Here is a 24260-nt window from a genome sequence, read left to right as displayed (position 1 = left end):
GGGCTGGGAGGAGGTGTTGCCCATCCGATTGGGATCTGGGATGTGGGGCCTCCCTGCTGCTGCTGAGCCTGGGGCGGTCTGCTTGCCTCCACCCCGGGGGAAAGGGTAACATCTCCTGGGTCTAGGTGCCGTTTCCCCCTCCAGGGGTGAGGGTACCTGGACCTGGGGTATAGAGTTTGTTTGGGGAGTGTGATTGTGTGTACAGTGTCCATGTATGTCTATCCCTACGTTGGGTGAGTGCTGAGTATTTGTATATGTGATCATGAGGGTGGGAATGCATGTTTGTGTCTGTGTGTGCCTGTTTGTCTGTGTCTATATGTCAGGTCGGGTCTTACACTCCACCTCTCTGGGAACTCCCAGGCCCTCCAAAGGCCTGTCTCCCCTCACCACACTCCCTGGTGGGAGCACATGGTTCTATACATGAATATGGTGGTGCAGAAAGGAAATAGTAGAAAAACCTGAGGGTCAAAACACCAACTACTGGTAGATAGCACAACCACTTGAGCTTGTAAGACCAGACTGACCAACCTGTGCACCACCTGGATTGACTACAAGAAAGCTGTAACTCAGTACCTCACACATGGATACTAGAATACCTACAACTGTACAAAGACTGTAAGAACCTTCATCGGGAATTTAGTGGGAATCTAGAAAACAACGCTAGAGGCCAGTGTCAAGCCAATTACACAAGTCGTCATCCAGTGTGAGATTTGCTCTGTTCCCACTGTTGTTCTGCATAGGCCTGAACCCCCTCAGCAAGCTCATTAACAAGACTGGCTACGGATACTGACTATGGGATGGAGCAAACAGTCACCGACATGGATGACATAAAGCTGTGTACCAGAAGTGAGCGAGACATTACTTCGCTGATCCACACCACTATGATCTACAGCAACAACACTGGAATGCTATTTGGACAAAAGAGGTGTAGTCAAATTGTAACAAAATAGTCAGCACCAATTCACAACAACAGTTGCCTCAAGTTGCTTTATATTGTAAGGTCAAGACAGTGAAAACATAATTCTGGGTTCTGGCTTGGGTACAGATTGCAATCTGTTATAAAAATGAAAGTAATCTTCATACCGCCTCTTGTCAGAAATTTTACTACTTTGCTACTCCATCTACATAAACTGAAGTCAGATTGATTACTGTAAGACAAGTGTGCATGTTAGGGTGTTTTCTGTAAAGTATGTAGAGCAAATAAGATTATAATTGAACAGTAATTATGGCTTAAGTCTTGCTCACACAATATAATTTTCTTCAAATGTTTTTTGAAGTTTCTAGGTGATTATTATATTGCACAAAGCACTTATGATGTGCAGTAAATGTATCTGTTTTAATTTTAACACAGTATGCCGTTGAGGTTTGTGTTTTTTGTTGTTGTTGTTTTTTGTGTATTTTACTGTAATTATTGCTGGGATTTGTAAACAAAAACAAACAAACAAAAAAACCCGAAAGAAACAAAGATTAAAATGGATATGTGAGGTATTGCCAGACCAGTATTTTCTTACAGATAATGGGCATGTTTGCTTTATGGCCATGTCGGTCTATTTATGTTGCGAATAGAATAATAATTCATAAGGGCTCCTAAAACTGAGGAAAAAGCTTAAATAACTTTAGTTTAAAAAAAGAAATAAAAAAAGCAGTTAATAATTTGGCAGTTTAGCCATGTTAATTAACAGGGAAGAAGGATTCTATTTTCTGGCAAACTTTGATACACTTGGATGCTGGTGGGAAATAAATGAATGAATACATTAAAATAATTCCTGTGGATATACTGTATATGAAATACAAGTCATGACAATGGTACTTGTAAATGTTCAGACACTTTCAAATGCCTTGAAATCAACTACCCTCATTTGGGTTTATATAGACCCTATATGTTTCAACATAGGTCGTATTTACCACTACACCAATAACTGATATGACACCAATTACTTATAGTAATGAAGAATGCACCTAAAATAAGTTTACCTTTCCTTAAGCTTTTTACCTCCATTGCCATTCACCTAAAATTGATACCTCTTTGTCCTTCTTATGATTCTGCTACAACACTGGCACTCTACTGCTACTTTTAGCAGTTCCTTTATCATATAGCTACCTTATTTATTAATGCATTAGTGGTACATGAGGAACCTCCACACTAGTGCACCTGCAACCCAACCAATGTGTGATCATGTCATTGTCCCAGATAATGCATTTGTCATTTTAATTTAACTGCCAGACCTCAGGGATGTGTTTGGCACTATTGATCAAGACATCTGTATGTTTGTATTTTTTACAAAAACTGGAACATATCATTGGGTTTAATGAAAACTATTACAGTTTTTTAATGAAATTTATCAGATAGATTCAAGTTTGCTCTTATAAATTATAATTCTTTCACAAACAAACAAAATTTAGTTATTGATTTCCACAAGTTTCTGGTATCACTCAGTATAATGCTATTGGGAAATAGTGCAGAAATTTTTGCTACTGTGCAGATGCTCTCCAGCTGTATATGAAATCAAATAGTTAACAGAGTACTGTGCAGTAAGAAAGTACAAACATGTGCCAAAATGCTAATATGTTTCAGCTTTTTATGAACGCAACATATATCATAAATATCAAAATCTTATGCTTTGCTTCTTTTAGTAGTTTTTCTTTCCTGGAACATGCACAATGTAATTTTAAAAAGTTGCATCAGTTACTACCTTTAAACCAGTTCCTCTCTGAACCTGCCACTCTGCACTTCCTAAATCTAGACATAACAGCTATTTCAGACACAATCACCATTAACATGAAACAAACAAGCAAAAAAAGATTTGTTGTGTTAATTGAGCTAACTGTGCATGTGCTGGCATCAAATAAACAAAATAAGCAGTTTTTAAGATTAAAAATGTAGATTTCATTAACTTAAATCTTTTCTCAATTCGTAAAGAATCTACTTCTTGACAGTTTTTCAACTAAATGATTTGATGAGTTCTGCCTGGTCTGCACACCATGGAGGCTGGTCCTGCCTCCGTGATATGTCAAGATGTCAGAGCCCTTCACTTGGTTACACACAAACACGTAAGGAAACACACACAAAGAATCATTGCCCTATAGAGCCAGTCTGTCAGTCCAGGTATCTGTTAATATCAGTGTCCAGTAATGGAAAGACTGATTTACAGAGTGTGGAAGCTGCCCAGGTATTGATTTATGGAGTTCTTGCTTTACTGAACATTCAGACGATGGAGAAAAGTGAAGAGAAAAAAGGTTGAAGTTAAAGTCCATGGGACAAAAAATGTCAGATAAAATAGGAGAATTTACCATGTGAGAAAGAAAAATTGAGAAGTGTTACATGTAATATCATTATTCAAAAAAAAAGAAAAAAAAAAGATATTCGATAAGTTTTATAAGTTTCACTGATGAACAGACTTGAGGTTGGTATTCATAGCAGAATTCTGCTGATTTTGCATTGGCTGGAAGGATAGGAAGGCAAGCAAAGAATGTGTAAGTTAAAGTCTGTGTAGTTTCCACCATGGTGACATACAAAATACAACCTAATTTCAGACCGAGCCACTAATCAAAACTTTTTTGTTTTCTCTTAGGGGTGAAAACACATAAGCAGTATTAAGGAATAAGTCCTACTCCTAATAACTCCTCCCAGACAAGACTCAGAGTTCCTCCTGACATGGTACAATTAAGCAATTCAGACATATTGTGTTTTGTATAAAATCATTAAAATGGCCCGCATAATTCTGAGATATAAGAAATGGAAAAAAATCCTTTCAATCCTTTTTTTTTTGGGATGTGGATGGCAGGACTGTCAGACATAAAAACTGCTGTTTTAGAAAAGCCATGACTTTTAAAACGTCTACACTACATTTAGATCTATAGGAAATATTTCAGTAAATACAGCCAAAATCTGTGGTCGAAATTACGATTGCGATTAACACATATGTGCTGTATAGAAACAGCAACCTTTCCTTGAGTGCAGATCCAAATGCGCTGACAGTCGCATTAGTGTCACCAATAACAACACATTAAAGCTGTAGAGGATGTTATAATAGAGTTGAAGTGCTAAAACTATATTCACACATGTTTCCACATGGTACGTGGAGAGAAAGGTCAAATGAGTCATCTTTATTCACCATGTTCTTGACAAGTAGTTGACTACAAGTACAGTTCATACCACAGAGCATCTACGGTAAGCTGTGGCTAAGGTTTACTGTTGAGAAAACTAACAGCAAGATGCCAAGAATATGCAAGTGTAATTGAAGCATCAGCCACCTACATAAACATGAGAATAAATATCAGGTGATTGTGCTGTAATGGAACTTGCTAGTATCCTAATACGTTACTGATGCATAAATGAGGGAACAGAAATAATAGCCAATAATTATATTACTGTATGGTTATCTGCTTTAAAAACGTAATTAGAAAATCCTTAATAAATTCAATTTTACTTATTTCTGAGCGTCTTTCTTGCTGAATCCATAACACTTTGTGCTTTTCCCGATGTGCATTTCTGTTCTTGTTTTCATACTTCCATCTGAACTCTCTTGTCTTTTTTACACTTTCACTGCCCCTTTCTTACCCTAGATGTAGTATCTTTCTGTTCCTCCATCCTCCAATGTCTTCTCATGTCATCTTTCCTCTTCTTCCCCTGTGTTCATCTTCTGTCAACCTTTGCCTATATTGTCACTTCATCTGCTATTCACTTGTCTTATCCCCTATTCTGTTCTCTAACCTCTCATCTTTCTTCCTTTCAGACCATTTTCCCCCATCTTTTCATCCATCTTCTGACCTCCCCTTTTGTCTGTACTTTTTGCCTTATTCCCTATGCTCAGTTTTTCAACCCTTGCCTCCTCCTGATAACCCCTATCTCCGTCCCCGTCCTTGTCTTCCATGTCGTTCATGGATTATTAATCATCCTCCTGATGAGGCAGGGATAGCTCAGTAGGTAGAGTGGTGGCCCCATGATCGGAAGGTCGGGGGTTCGACTCCACTGAACGGCTACCCTGAGGTACCCCTGAGCAAGGTACCGTCCCTACACACTGCTCCCCAGGCGCTGCACTGGTGGCTGCCCACTGCTTCACTGGGTGAATGGGTCAAATGCAGAGGAACTACAGTGGGGCAAAAAAGTATTTAGTCAGCCACCGATTGTGCAAGTTCCCCCACCTAAAATGATGACAGAGGTCAGTAATTTGCACCAGAGGTACACTTCAACTGTGAGAGACAGAATGTGAAAAAAAAATCCATGAATTCACATGGTAGGATTTGTAAAGAATTTATTCGTAAATTAAGGTGGAAAATAAGTATTTGGTCAATAACAAAAATACAACTCATTGGTCAATAACAAAAATACAACTCAATACTTTGTAACATAACCTTTGTTGGCAATAACAGAGGTCAAACGTTTACTATAGGTCTTTACCTGGTTTGCACACACAGTAGCTGGTATTTTGGCCCATTCCTCCATGCAGATCTTCTCGAGAGCAGTGATGTTTTGGGGCTGTCGCCGAGCAACACGGACTTTCAACTCCCGCCACAGATTTTCTATGGGGTTGAGGTCTGGAGACTGGCTAGGCCACTCCAGGACTTTCAAATGCTTCTTACGGAGCCACTCCTTTGTTGCCCGGGCGGTGTGTTTTGGATCATTGTCATGTTGGAAGACCCAGCCTCGTTTCATCTTCAAAGTTCTCACTGATGGAAGGAGGTTTTGGCTCAAAATCTCACGATACATGGCCCCATTCATTCTGTCCTTAACACGGATCAGTCGTCCTGTCCCCTTGGCAGAAAAACAGCCCCATAGCATGATGTTTCCACCCCCATGCTTCACAGTAGGTATGGTGTTCTTGGGATGCAACTCACTATTCTTCTTCCTCCAAACACGACGAGTTGAGTTTATACCAAAAAGTTCTACTTTGGTTTCATCTGACCACATGACATTCTCCCAATCCTCTGCTGTATCATCCATGTGCTCTCTGGCAAACTTCAGACGGGCCTGGACATGCACTGGCTTCAGCAGCGGAACACGTCTGGCACTGCGGGATTTGATTCCCTGCCGTTGTAGTGTGTTACTGATGGTGACCTTTGTTACTTTGGTCCCAGCTCTCTGCAGGTCATTCACCAGGTCCCCCCGTGTGGTTCTGGGATCTTTGCTCACCGTTCTCATGATCATTTTGACCCCACGGGATGAGATCTTGCGTGGAGCCCCAGATCTAGGGAGATTATCAGTGGTCTTGTATGTCTTCCATTTTCTGATGATTGCTCCCACGGTTGATTTTTTCACACCAAGCTGCTTGCCTATTGTAGATTCACTCTTCCCAGTCTGGTGCAGGTCTACAATACTTTTCCTGGTGTCCTTCGAAAGCTCTTTGGTCTTGGCCATGGCGGAGTTTGGAGTCTGACTGTTTGAGGCTGTGGACAGGTGTCTTTTATACAGATGATTAGTTCAAACAGGTGCCATTCATACAAGTAACGAGTGGGGGACAGAAAAGCTTCTTACAGAAGACGTTACAGGTCTGTGAGAGCCAGAGATTTTCCTTGTTTGAGGTGACCAAATACTTATTTCCCACCCTAATTTACGAATAAATTCTTTACAAATCCTACCATGTGAATTCATGGATTTTTTTTTCACATTCTGTCTCTCACAGTTGAAGTGTACCTCTGGTGCAAATTACTGACCTCTGTCATCATTTTAAGTGGGGGAACTTGCACAATCGGTGGCTGACTAAATACTTTTTTGCCCCACTGTATTTCCCTATGGGGACTAACACGCACACTTTATTTTATTACTTTATGAGTTGGAATGCTGCTGCGACACTCAAGAACAGCTGCAGAAAGCTATTGACTTTAATTTTGGTTCAAAGATACCACAAGGGATTTTTCAGTGGCTGTTGAACTTGTCCTCTCTGTTGAGGTTAGTGTATAGATTATTCACAAACTTAGTATGGATAGATCAGTTGCAAGAGAAGCAGAGAAGTGACAATATGCTTAAGTTAATGGGGTATGCAAAAAGCAACTGGCTGAGGAAATTAGATATTAGGGACCAAAGAGCATGCCTTTGTAATGAGTTATGACTGCTGGCTATGGGTGATCGGAAATTCTATTTATTTGTGAACATATTATAGTTCAACTACGGCAAAGAGATTAAAAAATACATATTTCATTTTGGAATTCTTCTTTTTTTTTTTCCTGAGCAACGAAATTACATTAAAGAGACATCTTTTGATTGTATAAAAATGGCTGTAGAATTTGAAGGATTTATTTAAGTTTGTTTCTTGCTCACACTGGAACAAGAGATTTACAGTTATGTTGAAAACAAGGTTTTCAGTAGATTATGCAGTCTTGTGTAATACACCCTTACTGCTTCCAAAGAAATCAAGAGAGTAAGTGATAGTCGAGAGCATTATCATTTTCAACGAGTAACATACCAATGATTTGTCACGCCCCTAGGCATCTCATAGTTAAGCAAAAGGTACCCTTCCACATCCTTATTAAGTGGTCTGGGTTCTCCATTGACTCCAATATAAACCCGCTCGTGGCGGTAAGAGACACTTAGAGCAGAGGCTCCAGCCGTCTATTCCAACACAAACACATGAACATATCACTGATAATTCAAAAATAAAATAGCTTCATGTTGTCGCCATCACATAGTGTTTTCCAAAGTGATTTGGGATCTGAAAGTGAACAAATTAATTGATCATAATTGCAAGTGTGATGACCTTTTAAAGCACAATTTTTGGCATTAGCTCATCTAGAACATGTGGGTGTTAACTCAACACACCAAATTTACCTCATGGTCAGACCATGCAGTGACCAGAGAAACTGCAAACAATACATAAATAAATTATTAACATAAAACAAAATAAAATAAAACATAATAAAACGAGCACAAAAGCTCAGACAAGAGATTTTAGGTAGTATTTTGTGATGGTCTATATGGTAAACTGAACAGTACAGCTTGTTTGGAAGGGTCCTGAGGAGAAAATGTCTTTCTCAAACAAAAGAACATTGCAGTACAGCGTAGCTTTGCAAACCTTTTCTTCACTTGTCTGGGGCCAGGTCACAGGGGCAGCAGCCTCAGCAACTACGCCCAGATGTCCCTCTTTCCAGGTTATCTAAGGGAACACCGACGCATTCCCAGTGGAGAGATATGAGCTCTCGTGTCCTGAACTCAGAGTATTCAGAATCTACCCCAGTTTTCTCTCAGCAGGACATGTCCAGAATATTAGACCGGGAAGACGTCCAGGAGGCATCCTAGTCAGATGCCCAAACCATCTCAGTTGGCTCCTTTTGATGTGGAAGAGTAGCAGCTCTATTCTGAATACTCTCTCGAATGCCTGAACTCCCCACCATATCTCTAAGGGAGAAGAGATGAGTTTCTGATATCAACAAGGCGGAAGCTTTCCGCCATTTGGCTACACCTAAATATTCTATCCATAAATTATACACAGGATTGGTGACAAAGAGCAATCCTGGTGGAGTCCAACACCAGCTTGAAAGAAGTCTTTCCTGTACATAGACTGCCATAGACTTGAAGAGTGTCATTCCCTGTAGTTGGAGCCCACCTTCCCCAGTCTGCCGATCCAGAGGCACCACCCCAGATCTCAACGCAACACAGCCTTTAAGAACCAGGTAAATCTCATCCACTCCAAGGGCTACGGCATCAAGGAGTTGTTTAACTACCTCAGTAATCTCGCACCAGTGATGGACAAGTCATCCCCAGACAGTGCTTCCTCTAAGAGAAACCTCTGTCTTCATGAGATTAAGGTCTTCAAAGTATTCATTTCACCGTGTGACTATGTCCTCAGATATTAAAATCAGCAGTACCCCACTATACACCTTTTAGATAAAGCGAGACTTTCCCCTCCTGAGGCACGTGATGGTTTGCCAGAATCGGTTTGAGACAGTCTGAAAGTCCATAGCCTCACCAAACTCATCCCACAACTGAGGATCAATCATTGACCTATTACCTAGGGCGGCGGTCCCCAACCCTTTTTGCGCCACGACCGGTTTATGTCAAACAATACTTTCACGGACCGGCCTTTAAGGTGTCGCGGATAAATACAACAAAATAAAACCAGTACCGGTACCAAAAAAAGGAAGATTTATTCATAACACACGGGGAAAGACCCAGGGAAACAGAGTTAACAATAAAAACGATTAAAAAATAACGATAAAAACCGACCGAAAACCCTGAAAACCATAAATTTCACACCCGAGCCTCAACTCTTACTGCCCAGTACCAAACAACTCATGGACCACTGTAAAATCTAATATTGTGTTTAATTAAAAATATTAAGTAGGCTGAACTCAATTTTTATCAAGATGTTATTAGAACTCAATTTAAGTAAGTTACCAGTAGTTTTTATGCAAAAATGCTGATCAACTCAATTTATTTGAGTTATCTTAACTTAGAAAAACTAAGTACGCTGGAAATTTTGCTTCTCAGTGTGGAAGGATGAAAGATGTGTTTTGAAAATGCCACGTCACTACCGTCCTCCTCCCTAGCACGGATCAGTCCACATGTTCATTAGTGATGTGCGATACCACTGATTTCCTTTCCGATCCAATAACAAGTCAAATCCAGGGTGGTATTGACGATACTGATCCGATACCGATACTCTGTACAAAAACTTAATGTTTAATTGTATTTCATAATACAATATAGAATTGCATTATGTAATTGTAATAATAATATAGTTTCATAATGAGTACAGGACATCAGACTACTTGTTCTTATTGCTTAATGATGCAGAATAATCATATAGAAATAAAAAACCTGAAGTTGTGCGCTATTTGAACACGTTGCCTGCCTGCAGCACTAAAGGACTCTGCGAGAGACGTCTGTTTCGCCCTAGCAGCACCTGTCCCTCTCCTCCTCTTCAGTTCGCCTCAACATACGCTCGTCATATTCTGTGATATGATTTACTCTGAGGTGTTTGATGGGGTTAGTGGTGTTGCCACAACACCTCACTGTTTTGCCACATGTATTGCAAACCGCATCTTGGCTGTTTGTGGAGGTAAAATACATCCACACATGACTCCGTTTAGGCTCAGGCATTGTTGCGAGTGCACACGCCAGGTGCAGTGTTGCCAACTTAGTGACTTTGTCACTATATTTAGTGAGTTTTCAGAGCCCCTCAGCAATTTTTTTTCTAAATACCGACTAGCGACAAATCTGGTGACTTTTTCTGGTGTTATTGGAGACTTATTTATGACAAGCATGTATCGCTCTTCTCAACAAGCAGCGGGTGCTGCTCTGGGCACCTCGCCCATGCCAAAGCACTCACGGGCAGAGGATAGTCCTCCCCCAGCTGCTATCAGGGCAGGAGATGTTCCCACCTAAGCGTCCAGACTGCAAATGAATCGCGTATGAGTGAAGCCTCTGCTCCCGCACTGGCTGTAACGCAATCAGTTCTTCTTTTACTGTTATGTTGTTTTGTGGATCACAAGGTTTAAAACTACTTACACACACACACACACACACACACAAAGTAACTCCACCAGAGTGCCTATTTCGGGTCACTTTTGCCGGTCCAAGCGCAGATAAAGGAGTAAGGTTGGAATTGTGACATAAAAAAAGAGAAGAAGAAAGAAATTTAATTTGTAGTTCTAAATAAATTCTAAATGCATTTAGGACGTTTTTTTACTCACTTTGTCTCTTCTTTTTTTCTCTCCTACAACATGTGTTACAATGACATTAGCATGACCAATTATGCAAATTAGGCGATGACGTCGTTTAGCGACTTCTAGCGACTTTTAGTATAGCCAATAGCGATTTTCCTTGCTGAGGAGTTGGCAACACTGGCCAGGGGCTGCAACACATTTATACAGCCGTATTTCGCATCTGACTATGAAAGGCGTAACAGGAAGTAGTTTCTTCTTTAGATCCAAATGATATAGTTTCTTTCCACTGTGTTCCTGTTAATGAAAAACTACAAATTTACCCCAAAGTACTAAAATATCGATATTTTAATATGAGAATCGATTCTAGAACATAAATTACTGGTATCGGAAGAATCTATATTTCAATATCTACAGCATACACCACATTGTTAAGTCTGTGTTTTGGCGTTTTGTCTTTCGGGTGAACCAGTTTTTGTCCGAGCGTGTTGCTGGCCCAATGTGGTGTATGCTGTACAGTGCAGCGAGGAATGCCCAGACCTCTACATTGGAGAGACCAAACAGCCACTTCACAAGCACATGGCACAACACAGAAGAGCCACCTCCACAGGACAAGACTCAGCAGTCCATCTGCATCTTAAGGATAAAGGACACTCTTTCGAGGATGCCAATGTTCACATTTTAGACAGAGAGGACAGATGGTTTCAAAGAGGAGTGAAAGAAGCCATCTATGTCCACTGTGAGCAACCATCTTTGAACAGAGGCGGTGGTTTACGACACCAACTCTCTGCCATCTATAATCCAGTTTTGAGATCCCTTCCCAGACGCCTTAACACCCACTCACATCCTGGGCCATCTGATCTCAGGAATTCGCATGATAAGGTGGGGCCATGTTTCACAATGAACTCACCCGAAACTCTGGCTGATTGGGACCCACACCCAGTTTCAAACCTTGGGTCAGGCGATTAGAGGATCATCAGTGGGTCCTTTTGTCCCTCTGTGGGGGGATACTCCCACTAGATTTATATCTGGGACTCTCCACCATTTGACCTTAGAACTGAAGAAGCTTCTCGGATGATAGGTGAAACGTCTTCAAGTAACTTAAAGAAGTCCAGACGCTTTTCTTTGCTCCTTTGACCATATTAGGGGATGTGCATCTCTGTAATGAGAAGGGGTGTGGTCTAATGACATCAACACCCTATATCAGGTGTGCATAATTATTAGGCAACGTCCTTTCCTTTGGCAAAATGGGTCAAAAGAAGGACTTGACAGGCTCAGAAAAGTCAAAAATAGTGAGATATCTTGCAGAGGGATGCAGCAGTCTCAAAATTGCAAAGCTTCTGAAGCGTGATCATCGAACAATCAAGCATTTCATTCAAAATAGTCAACAGGGTCGCAAGAAGCATGTTGAAAAACCAAGGCGCAAAATAACTGCCCATGAACTGAGAAAAGTCAAGCGTGCAGCTGCCAAGATGCCACTTGCCACCAGTTTGGCCATATTTCAGACTTGCAACATCAATGGAGTGCCCAAAAGCACAAGGTGTGCAATACTCAGAGACATGGCCAAGGTAAGAAAGGCTGAAAGACGACCACCACTGAACAAGACACACAAGCTGAAACGTCAAGACTGGGCCAAAAAATATCTCAAGACTGTTTTTTCTAAGGTTTTATGGACTGATGAAATGAGAGTGAGTCTTGATGGGCCAGATGGATGGGCCCGTGGCTGGATTGGTAAAGGGCAGAGAGCTCCAGTCCGACTCAGACGCCAGCAAGGTGGAGTACTGGTTTGGGCTGGTATCATCAAAGATGAGCTTGTGGGGCCTTTTCGGGTTGAGGATGGAGTCAAGCTCAACTCCCAGTCCTACTGCCAGTTTCTGGAAGACACCTTCTTCAAGCAGTGGTACAGGAAGAAGTCTGCATCCTTCAAGAAAAACATGATTTTCATGCAGGACAATGCTCCATCACACGCGTCCAAGTACTCCACAGCGTGGCTGGCAAGAAAGGGTATAAAAGAAGAAAAACTAATGACATGGCCTCCTTGTTCACCTGATCTGAACCTCATTGAGAACCTGTGGTCCATCATCAAATGTGAGATTTACAAGGAGGGAAAACAGTACACCTCTCTGAACAGTGTCTGGGAGGCTGTGGTTGCTGCTGCACGCAATGTTGATGGTGAACAGATCAAAACACTGACAGAATCCATGGATGGCAGGCTTTTGAGTGTCCTTGCAAAGAAAGGTGGCTATATTGGTCGCTGATTTGTGTTTGTTTTGTTTTTGAATGTCAGAAATGTATATTTGTGAATGTGGAGATGTTATATTGGTTTCACTGGTAAAAATAAATAATTGAAATGGGTATATATTTGTTTTTTGTTAAGTTGCCTAATAATTATGCACAGTAATAGTCACCTGCACACACAGATATCCCCCTAAAATAGCTAAAACTAAAAACAAACTAAGAACTACTTCCAAAAACATTCAGCTTTGATATTAATGAGTTTTTTGGGTTCATTGAGAACATGCTTGTTGTTCAATAATAAAATTATTTCTCAAAAATACAACTTGCCTAATAATTCTGCACTCCCTATATATTTGAACCTAGTGTTTGTTAAAGGCGAAGTGTGATTCACAGAAAAGTCCAATAACAGACTACCACTAGAGTTCAGATTAGGTCGGCCGGTCCACCCAGTCACGGTCCTCTGGGTCTCACTCTTGCTGTCCACATGAGTGTTGAAGTCTCCGATTATGATGACTGAGTCACCCGATGGAGCTCCCTTGAGCCACCCACTCAGTGACTGAATTGAGTGAATTTCTAACCGCTGCCTCTTGCCAAGGGCAACTCCAGACTAGAACCGAGTTTGGCCAGGAGAATGGTTCTTGAGCCAAAGCCATGCACTGGGGATATGTAGCTAGTATCTCTCAAACATACGTACTAACTCAACTTCCTTCCCTGCAATCTCCTCTGCTTCACCGAGACATGGCTGAAACCAGCGGTGCCGGACCACGCCATCCAGCCGGCCGAGTTCTTCTCGGTTCACCGCATGGACAGGACACGGGACTCGGGGAAGTCAAGGGGAGGCGGCGTGTGTTTAATGGTGAACAACAACTGGTGCAACAGTGCGAACGTTGTTCCTCTCACACGCTCCTGCACACCAAATCTGGAACTACTGTCCATCATGTGTCGTCCTTTTTATCTACCTCGGGAATTTACATCGGTCATTGTAAGTGCCGTTTATATTCCACCACAAGCGGACACGGTCACCGCCTTATGCGAGCTGCATGAGGCACTCACACAGCACCAGACACAACACCGGGACGCTGCGCTTATTGTGACGGGGGACTTTAATAGCGCCAACCTCAAACGCGCAGCGCCGAACTTTTATCAACACATCACCTGCCCCACCAGGGGTGAAAGGACACTGGACCACTGCTACACTACGGTCAAGGACGGCTACAAGGCACAATCCCGCCCCCCGTTTGGCAAATCTGATCACGCCGCCATCTTCCTCATGCCAAAATACAAACAAAGGCTGAAACAGGAAGTTCCGGTTCAGAGGAAGGTCGCGCGCTGGACGGATCAATCGGTGGCCGCGTTACAGGACGCACTCGATGACGCAGACTGGGGCATGTTCAGAAACAGCTCCGACGATGACGTCAACGTGTTTACGGAAGCGGTTGTGGGATTCATCGGGAAACTAGCGGATGATACCGTGGAGACAAAGACTATCACAACGTTTCCCAACCAGAAGCCGTGGGTGGATAAAACCATCCGCGACGCTCTGAGATCCCGCACCGCTGCCTACAACACGGGACTCATGACGGGGGACATGGACCCGTACAAAGCCGCGTCATATAACGTGCGGAGGGCGGTGAAAGAGGCGAAGCAGCGCTACGGGAGGAAACTAGAGTCACAACTCCAACAGAGTGACTCTAGGAGCCTGTGGCGGGGACTAAGGACAATAACGGACTACAAAGCACCAACAACCGGTATGACGAACGCGGCCGTGACTCTGGCAGACGAGCTGAACACTTTCTATGCTCGCTTCGAGGCTGCAGCTAAGGTCTCCAACAATGCTAGTGTTAGCGGCGCTAACGGCTGCAGACAGGAAGATACTGCCAGCACCGGAAACGTGCTCGTCATCTCCGAGCATGAAGTAAGGAGAGCCTTCAAGAGAGTGAACACCAGGAAAGCAGCAGGACCAGACGGCATCCCAGTTCGTATCCTAAGAGACTGCGCATACCAGCTAGCTCCTGTGTTCACTGAGATATTCAACATCTCTTTATCTCAGTCGGTGATCCCCACATGCTTCAAAGAGTCCATCATTGTTCCTGTCCCGAAGACACCCCACCCTGCTTCTCTCAATGACTATCGCCCTGTAGCCCTCACCTCAGTAGTGATGAAGTGCTTTGAACGCCTGGTCAGAGACTTCATCATTTCTTCACTACCAGACACACTGGACCCACTACAGTTCGCTTACCGTCCAAATCGTTCCACAGACGATGCCATCTCTCATCTCCTCCACACATCACTCACTCACTTGGACACTAGAAGGGGGAATTATGTTAAAATGCTCTTCATAGACTACAGCTCTGCATTTAACACCATAATTCCCTCCACACTCACCACCAAGCTGGAGCATCTGGGACTCAGCTCATCTATGTGTCAGTGGATCTCCAACTTCCTAACTGGCAGACCACAGGCAGTAAGGATGGGCGGACATGTCTCAGCCTCCACCACTCTCAGCACTGGAGCCCCCCAGGGGTGTGTTCTGAGGCCCCTGCTGTACTCTTTGTACACATATGACTGTGTGGCCACTACCAGCTCCACCACCATCATCAAGTTTGCTGACGACACCGTCGTGGTGGGCCTGATCTCTGATAACAACGAGACGGCCTACCTGAAGGAGATTAGGAATCTGGAGAACTGGTGCCAGAGGAACAACCTCCTTCTAAACGTCAGTAAGACAAAGGAGCTGATAGTGGACTTCAGCACTAAGCAGGAGAGGAACTACCAGACCCCCGTCATCAACGAGTGCCCAGTGGAGAGAGTGGACAGCTTCAAATACCTCGGAGTTCACATCACGCAGGACCTGTCATGGTCCTGTCACATCAACACCGTGGTGAAAAAGGCCCGACAGCGTCTCTACCACCTCAGACGCTTGAGAGACTTCCAACTGCCCTCCAAGGTGCTCAGGAACTTTTACTCGTGCACCATAGAGAGCATCCTGGCGGGAAACATCTTAACCTGGTTCGGGAACAGCACCATGCAGGACAGACGAGCTCTACAGAGGGCTGTGCGGTCAGCTGAGCGCACCATCCGCTCCGAGCTCCCTGACCTGCACTCAATCTACAGCAGGCGGTGCTGGACCAAGGCCAGGAAGATCGTGAAGGACCTCAGCCATCCCAACAACAGACTGTTCTCTCTGTTGAGGTCAGGAAAGCGATTCCGCTCCCTGAAGACCAACACAGAGAGACTGAGGAGGAGCTTCTTCCCGCAGGCGATACGGTCTCTCAATCACACCACCACACAGTACTGACCCACACATATGGTTCTTACACACACTGGACATTCTGGACATTGTTTTTGCACAACACTGGTCACTATATTCTTCATTTCCGGTTAATACTTGTACAGCTGCTGTTATTGTGTATATATTTATTTAGATTTAGATTTCTTCATACATTCTTATATAGTTCTATATTGTGTATTGTGTATTTTGTTGTACAGTTATTTTATTTTCAACTTTAATTTATATATTTTATCTTATTCTTCCCAGTTAAATTTACCCTTCATTCTAATTTGTGTTGTACAGTTATTTCATTTTTAACCTTAATTTATATTTTATTCCTTCCTAGTTAAATTTACCCTTTTTAATTTTTCATATTTATTTCCTATCTTATTCATAGCCTTTTCCTTTTTTGTTTTCTTTAGGTCACGAGCAGTTGTCCAAGCATTTCACTGCATATCGTACTGTGTATGACTGTGTACGTGACAAATAAAATTTGAATTTGAATTTTGAATTTGAATTTGAAATCCCGCAGTGCCAGACGTGTTCCGCTGCTGAAGCCAGTGCATGTCCAGGCCCGTCTGAAGTTTGCCAGAGAGCACATGGATGATACAGCAGAGGATTGGGAGAATGTCATGTGGTCAGATGAAACCAAAGTAGAACTTTTTGGTACTTGTCGTGTTTGGAGGAAGAAGAATACTGAGTTGCATCCCAAGAACACCATACCTACTGTGAAGCATGGGGGTGGAAACATCATGCTATGGGGCTGTTTTTCTGCCAAGGGGACAGGACGACTGATCCGTGTTAAGGACAGAATGAATGGGGCCATGTATCGTGAGATTTTGAGCCAAAACCTCCTTCCATCAGTGAGAACTTTGAAGATGAAACGAGGCTGGGTCTTCCAACATGACAATGATCCAAAACACACCGCCCGGGCAACAAAGGAGTGGCTCCGTAAGAAGCATTTGAAAGTCCTGGAGTGGCCTAGCCAGTCTCCAGACCTCAACCCCATAGAAAATCTGTGGCGGGAGTTGAAAGTCCGTGTTGCTCGGCGACAGCCCAAAACATCACTGCTCTCGAGAAGATCTGCATGGAGGAATGGGCCAAAATACCAGCTACTGTGTGTGCAAACCTGGTAAAGACCTATAGTAAACGTTTGACCTCTGTTATTGCCAACAAAGGTTATGTTACAAAGTATTGAGTTGTATTTTTGTTATTGACCAAATACTTATTTTCCACCCTAATTTACGAATAAATTCTTTACAAGTTCTACCATGTGGATTCATGGATTATTTTTTTTTTGACATTCTGTCTCTCACAGTTGAAGTGTACCTCTGGTGCAAATTACTGACCTCTGTCATCATTTTAAGTGGGGGAACTTGCACAATCGGTGGCTGACTAAATACTTTTTTGCCCCACTGTATGTACTGCATTGCAAAAAGTCCTGCCATTTTATGATATGATATACAGAAGATATACAACAGATACATTAAAATTAAAACTGAATTTATGACAGTAAGGAAGCCACAAAAGTGTTTAAACTGTTGTTTGCTGAATTGATTATATTGTTTTTGTTTTAGTTACAGTAGTAATAAGGAGGCATTGAATATATGCTTTGCTTCTCATTTGAACACATTAACTTAGAGATATGTTACAAGCAATTTTTAAATGACACTAAGTATGTATATAAAACACCTACAAATAAAGTGAACATCCATCCAATCATTTTCTTCTTATCTGAGTTGCTTTGGCAGCAGCAGGATATTCCAGATGTTGTTTTCCCCAGCAACATTTTCCAGTTCTTCTTGGGGGATCTTGAGATTTTCCCAGGCCGGATAAGATATAATCTCTCCTGTGTGCTCATGGGCTACCCTGGGCTTCTTTTTGACTGAGCATGCCAGTAAGACCTCCAACAGAAGATATATAGGAGGCATCTCGAGATGCCTGAAACATCTCCGCTGACTCTCTCATGCAAATGAGCAGAGGCTCTAATCTAAGCTCATTACCAGTGTGTGAATGTGAGAGTGAATGAATAGTGGTATTGTAAAGCACTTTGGGTGCCTTGAAAAGCGCTATATAAATCCAATCCATTATTATTATTATTATTATTATTATTACCAGACAACTTAGGCTGAGGTTAGAAACCATGTAGAGGAATTCCATTTCAGTTGCATGTATCCACAGTTTAATTCTTTTACTCATTTCTCAGAGCTCATGGCCATAAATGAGTGAGTTTTTGGAATTTTTAACTTCTCTTAAGGGAAAGTGATGACTGGATTTTTACAATAGCGGTTACTCGAGGTGGATGGTAGCACTTCTGCTATTGTTTTTTAAGCCTTTGTTACTGTTGCAATCATAATATTCGTCTACACCTAGTACATGTTGTCTACCCCAAGTATATATATTTAAGGCTTGGGGGAATGATGTTGCTTGGCTATTTATTCAAACTGCATGGACCTTAAGTAAGTGAATTTTATTTTATTTTCTTAATGATGGCAAAAAAAAGTGATGACAATTGTTCATATTGGCTGAATATTTAAAAATCATTTCTGTTCGAAGTAACTTAAAGGGCTGAAGGAGAAAAGGACAAAAGAAGAGCACAATAACAGTGAAGATAACATTGGAATGAAGATAAAAGGTGCCCAGTAACATGGACACAACTCTTCCCTGGATAGATGAAACCTGTGAAGGACAAACAGTGTTTCTGGTAGTGACAGGAGAGCAGTCAGGATAATCAGACAAGCCTGCCCATAATGATAACTGAATGATGAATTAAGCAGGATATGGCACAGACAAATAATGTGTTCTTCATCATGTGGCAGACTTCAGTGTGTTGTTTTTTGTTGATTTTTTTGAATTTGTGTCACTTTTTTGATGAATAGTATCCTGTGAAGTAAGATAAATCAATTATATTTCTGTATTTCCATAATAGTGACGTGTGTTCTTATCAGTAAACAAAAACACGGAAATTTAAACTGTGACCAACTGATGGTAATCATTTTGTTTCAAGTGTGTAATCAACCAAATAATTTCTACATATGTTAACAACAAACTGCCTCATTAAACCTCATTAACTGTACTGACTGTACAGTCGATGTTATACCAATAATCCATCTTTTTTTTTTTTTTTTGTCTATTACATTGAAGTCAGGAAATGGAAAGAAAACTTGAAACCAATGTTTAGTTTTCATTTGTTTTTGTTTTTTTATTACAGATCACGAATCCTTTGGAACAAGGTTCCAAGGAGACAAAACATTTCTTTGAGCATTCAATTTGTTGAAAACAACTGAAACTGGCTGTTTTACAGCTGATCAACAGTTTCGGACCACAGTCCTTTAAAAGGCCAAATCTTTGCAAACATGTGGATTCATTATTATTTTCCGTCAGGTAGTTACAATGTCATAATTTTCTGATGGTAAAGGCAAAAAAACGTCCCCTTTTTGAACGTGGTCGGGTTGGGTCTCTCACAGCGCACAATCGCTGCTGAGGTCGGATGGAGTAAGACAGTCATTTGGAATTTCTTCAATGATCCTGAGGGTTATGGAACAAAAAAGTCAAGTGGAAGACCCCAAAAGATTTCACCAACATGGGACATTTTTTTCTCTGATGAGAAAAAAAAATTAACCTTAATGGTTCTGATGGTTTCCAACGTTACTGGCATGACAATCCCACAGATCCCACCTGAGATGTTTTCTACGTGGCACAGTGGAGGGGACCTCTTCCAGGAGAATAACATCACTCTTATGGAACATCCTGCATGTTCTGTTCCCCTGATCTAAAACCAATTGATAACCTTCGGGGATGGATGGCAAGGGAAGTTTACAAAAATGGACAACAGTTCCAGACAATAGATGCCCTTTGTGTGGCCGTCTTCACCACTTGGAGAAATGTTCCCACTCACCTCGTGGAAACGCTTGCATCAAATATGCCCAACGAATTTGATCAACAGTGATCAACAATAACGCTGGAGCTACTCATTACTGAGTTCATGTTTGGAACTTTGATTTCTTTTTTTTTGGCGGGGGGTTACAGGTTTTTTTTGGAGGTGTGGTCTTAAACTTTTAATCAGCTGTAAAACAGCCTGTTTTAGTTTAAGTGTTGTTTTTCAATAAATTGCATCCTCAAAAAAATGTTTTGTCTCAGTCCCATTTCTTGTTGTTGCATGTTGAAGCTCTGATTTTTTTTTTTTTTTTTTTACCTGATTTTGGTTTTTTGGGTTGTTTGTTTTTTTTGCCATTTTTCAAGTTGTCTTAAACTTTTGATTAGCACTGTATTCTTAAAAAATATTTATTTTTCCTTTGTCGTTGATTGCATACTGTGTTTTGCTACTTTGTGATTGCCTTCCTCATTCTCATTAGTTCATCTCATTTCAGTTCATTTAATGTGCAGTTAATTCTCTCTCTATTAATTTCTGTGTTCTTTTTCATCTGTCAGTTTACTGTCCATTTGTTATACAAGTTCTGTACTGACCTTTATAAATCCTGAATGTTTTCCAGGGTTAGCATAGTAAATAGGACAAACTCCAAATGAGAACTTTGAGTATTTCCATGTTTTGTTTTGTTTTTTATAAAGTCTCTGTAATGATAGAGTTACTTTGAATTACACAAGTAACAAGTTTTGTCTGTTTTTGTTGTAGCCTCTCAAGTTTCTGACTATGTTTTCTTTTTCTTTTTTTTATCTCTCTAGTTGGGTTGTCAAAGGAAGCACGAGGAAGTCTGACATCTTTGTTGGTTCAGCCCATCTCTGCCCTCCTCGCCAAGACATTGCTGTCATCGCCATCCACGGGCCAGGAAGGCTCTTGTATTCCTCTAGCAATGCCTCCCAATACAGGTAAGCACACAGACTACAGGAAACCAGAGTTGCTAATAATGTCTCATTCAACAGAAAGTGTTTTCAAAAGTATGAGGGTTTTTTTTTTTTAATTGATAAAAACAAACCAGCTTCAATCACAAGCGAAAAGTTACAGCATGCATGAATGGGGCAGTGTATGGAGCACATGAGTGACACAGCTTTAGGACATGTTTGGATTAAACCAGGCATTATGATCAATGAAGCATTGTGCTTAAAAGCATAGGATATAGATTTATCAGTTCATCTAGGTTCTATTAGTCTCCCTTATCCTTAGGGTGCCTATTGTGGCTCGCCTTGTAATCGGAAGGTTGCCGGTTCGAGCCCCGGCTTGAACAGTCTCGGTCGTTGTGTCCTTGGGCAAGACACTTCACCCGTTGCCTACTGGTGGTGGGCAGGGGGCCCGGTGGCGCCAGTGTCCGGCAGCCTCGCCTCTGTCAGTGCGCCCCAGGGTGGCTGTGGCTACAATGTAGCTTACCATCACCAGTGTGTGAATGTGTGTGTGAATGGGTGGATGACTGGATATGTAAAGCGCTTTGGGGTCCTTAGGGACTAGTGAAGCGCTATATACAGGCCATTTACCATTTCATTTACCATTGTGAGTTTAGGGTCTGTGTCTAGAGCTTGCATTTTTGTACTGGATCTGTCTGTCTTCCATCCAAAACCACTCTGTTAGGACAACTTTCTTAACCACTGCATATGTATATATAGCACTCATAGTTGAAAATAGTCTAGTTAGACTCACTGAGTGAAAAAGTTACACATATAACTTTTCTAAATTGGACCTCTGTGATCCTGTGGAAGCTTCCAACCCTACTGCTGTTGAGCTCTCATTACATTACTTATAGATTTTAAATAGAAAACATTATAAATGTTATTTAAGGTAGAGCAGCTTGATGCATGAATGTAAAAAGGCAGAAAGGAGTATAAGAGGTAAGAGACATATAAGGAGGATTATGTGACAGTCATGGTGGAGATTAAAGAAGGGACTGATTCATTACTATAGCTTATTGTTACTGGTTCTTTTTAGCTACTAGTATATTACCCAAAGTTTATGGTGACATACAGTTTTAGTTTAATCATTATAGGAGCATGTTTTGTGCTGATGCTTAAACATAGGTTGAGAAAAACTATGATGAGCTATTTATGCTAATTAGCAGTAACAAAATGTTGTATTTGCTAGTTCAATTCAATTCAATTTTAATTATACAGCGCCAAATCACAACAACAGTTGCCTCAAGGCGCTATATATTATAAGGTAGACCCTACAATAATACATGCAAATCCAACAATGATATGACCCCCTATGAGTAAGCACTTTGCAGTGTAAATGTCTGAGAGCAACATAAAAGCTAGTTTTGTAAAAGTAATGGTAAAAGATGTGTAAAACGTTAACTGAGAATCCATCACATTAAAGAAGAGACAAAAGAGATAAAGGTCAGAATGACACCCCTAGTGTTGACCTGTCAGTAGGCAAATACATAGTGTAACAGTTGGTGAAATGTTAGTATTTGACCACTAGGCGGAGCTCTTGTAATGATAATGTAACTAACGCATTTTATTTTGTATGTCTTATTTTTTGTGTTGAGCATGTTAACATTTTCCTTTTTTGCCTACCGGATTGGTGTAAAGTTAATTTGATACATGGAAAGTAACCAGTTAATTTTGTAAGTATAAGGTAAGGGCAGAGGTCACTTCCTGTTTTGGAAAAAAGTCAGAGAAGCTGCGCATGGTGACGGTCTAGCCGTGTAAAAGTCAAGCTAAGAAAGAAGAAATAAGCCCTAAGTTCCAGTTACACCGGTTTGTCTACTTGCAGGCCAAAGTGGTATGTTTGTTTATATTTTGTGAATTTTATATTGTAATATGTTTTAATGCTGAAATATAATTTTCTTGTACATTTGTATTCACCAGTTCTACGGTGTACCTGTGTACGTTAAGAGAAGCACAGTAAACATCAGTAAAGAAGAACTCTCGTGTCTCTCGTGTATGTGTACAAGCCGGCATAGTAGAACACTCCACTGCTCCGGAGAAGGCAACGAGATGGTTGGACCGAAGCTACTAGCAAGAGACGCTACTAGCAAGAGAAGCTACTAGCAAGAGAAGTATCACATGCTCCAGCAAATGCATTGAATACGTAAAGAAGCAAGCTAACAAGTGAAAGATAGTCAAGCAAGCACAAAAGTCCGTGTCTTGGAAGTAACAAAGCACTTGTAAATTGTTATCAAGCCTCAGTTCCATTTGAAATTCAAAGTGACCTTTCATATTAAGGAGCAGCTAAAATCAAGATTTATCAAGTAAATGTTAAAGTCAAGTGAAAATACTATTAAGACAACATGGCAGATGAAAATGAAGATGCAATACAGCCCACTGAAGAAGAAAATGCTGATGATAATTTTCAAAATGATGAAAGTAAAGAGCAGACAAATGGAGAAGAAACTCCACAGTGCTCAGTATTTACTGAAGGCACACAGTCAGAAAGCTTACGCAGAAGCCAGCGCACACGCACTCTTACTGAAAAGGGACAATCCTTACAAGAAGCCAAGTTAAATGACTTGACAAACAATTTTGAGCGAGTTTACAAGAAGTGGAAATACCACATAAACTTATTTAAAAGAATGGTGAAGAGTAAAGACATTGAGTTAATACCTGAAGCTGTAAGTGTTATAGACACTAGTATGACTGACATCTGTAACATTCATGATGAGATCAGAAAAATACAAAGTCCTGATATTGAAATGCGCAGAAGATGTGATGTGTGCATGGCTATCAGTAAAACTGCCAGAGCAAAGGCTCGGTGCCTTTTAGAAGAAGATGGTAATCCAAATAGTATACCCTGGCCTGATTCAGAGTCCGTGTATGACAGCAGTTCATCCAGCGCTTCTTCAAGGATCACATATAAGTCAAGGTCTATCTCTGGAATGTCAAAGCAATCATCTCTGGTCACACTACAACAAAGACAAGAAGCTGCAGCTGATGTAGCAGCTACAGAAGAAGTCATTAAAATAATGAAAACACAGCATCAGTGTGAGGAAGAAATCAGAGAACTTGAAGTTGAGGATGCAAGGAAAAGAGCTCAATTTCTAACTGAGAGCACCTCAATAAAGACAAGGTTAGATGAAAAGAGAAAGGAAGTGGAACTTTTGAGAGAATTGCAAAAGCGTAATGCAGCACAAGCAAGATTGAAAGTGTATGCTGAAAGTGTGAACAGTGAGGATGAAGACAAATCTCCTGTTCATTCCCAAGTAAGACAAGATAGTTCCTTCCCGCAACCAAGCTTTCCAAATGTGAACTCAAAACCATTCATCCC

General features: G+C 41.3%; 1 protein-coding gene across 1 annotated transcript in view; it reads left to right on the top strand.

Annotated features, from left to right (window-relative positions):
* naaladl2 (N-acetylated alpha-linked acidic dipeptidase like 2) overlaps positions 1-24260 on the top strand; it is a 471898-nt gene that overhangs the window by 246313 nt on the left and 201325 nt on the right. Inside the window, exon 10 of the mRNA XM_076880772.1 lies at positions 20792-20935. Coding sequence (XP_076736887.1) covers positions 20792-20935 — 144 coding nt within the window. The remainder of the gene's footprint in view (positions 1-20791; positions 20936-24260) is intronic.

The sequence above is a fragment of the Maylandia zebra genome, linkage group LG23 (genome assembly GCF_041146795.1).
Source record: "Maylandia zebra isolate NMK-2024a linkage group LG23, Mzebra_GT3a, whole genome shotgun sequence".
Classification (NCBI taxonomy): Eukaryota; Metazoa; Chordata; class Actinopteri; order Cichliformes; family Cichlidae; genus Maylandia; species Maylandia zebra.
This window is presented reverse-complemented; position numbering and strand designations above follow the sequence as displayed.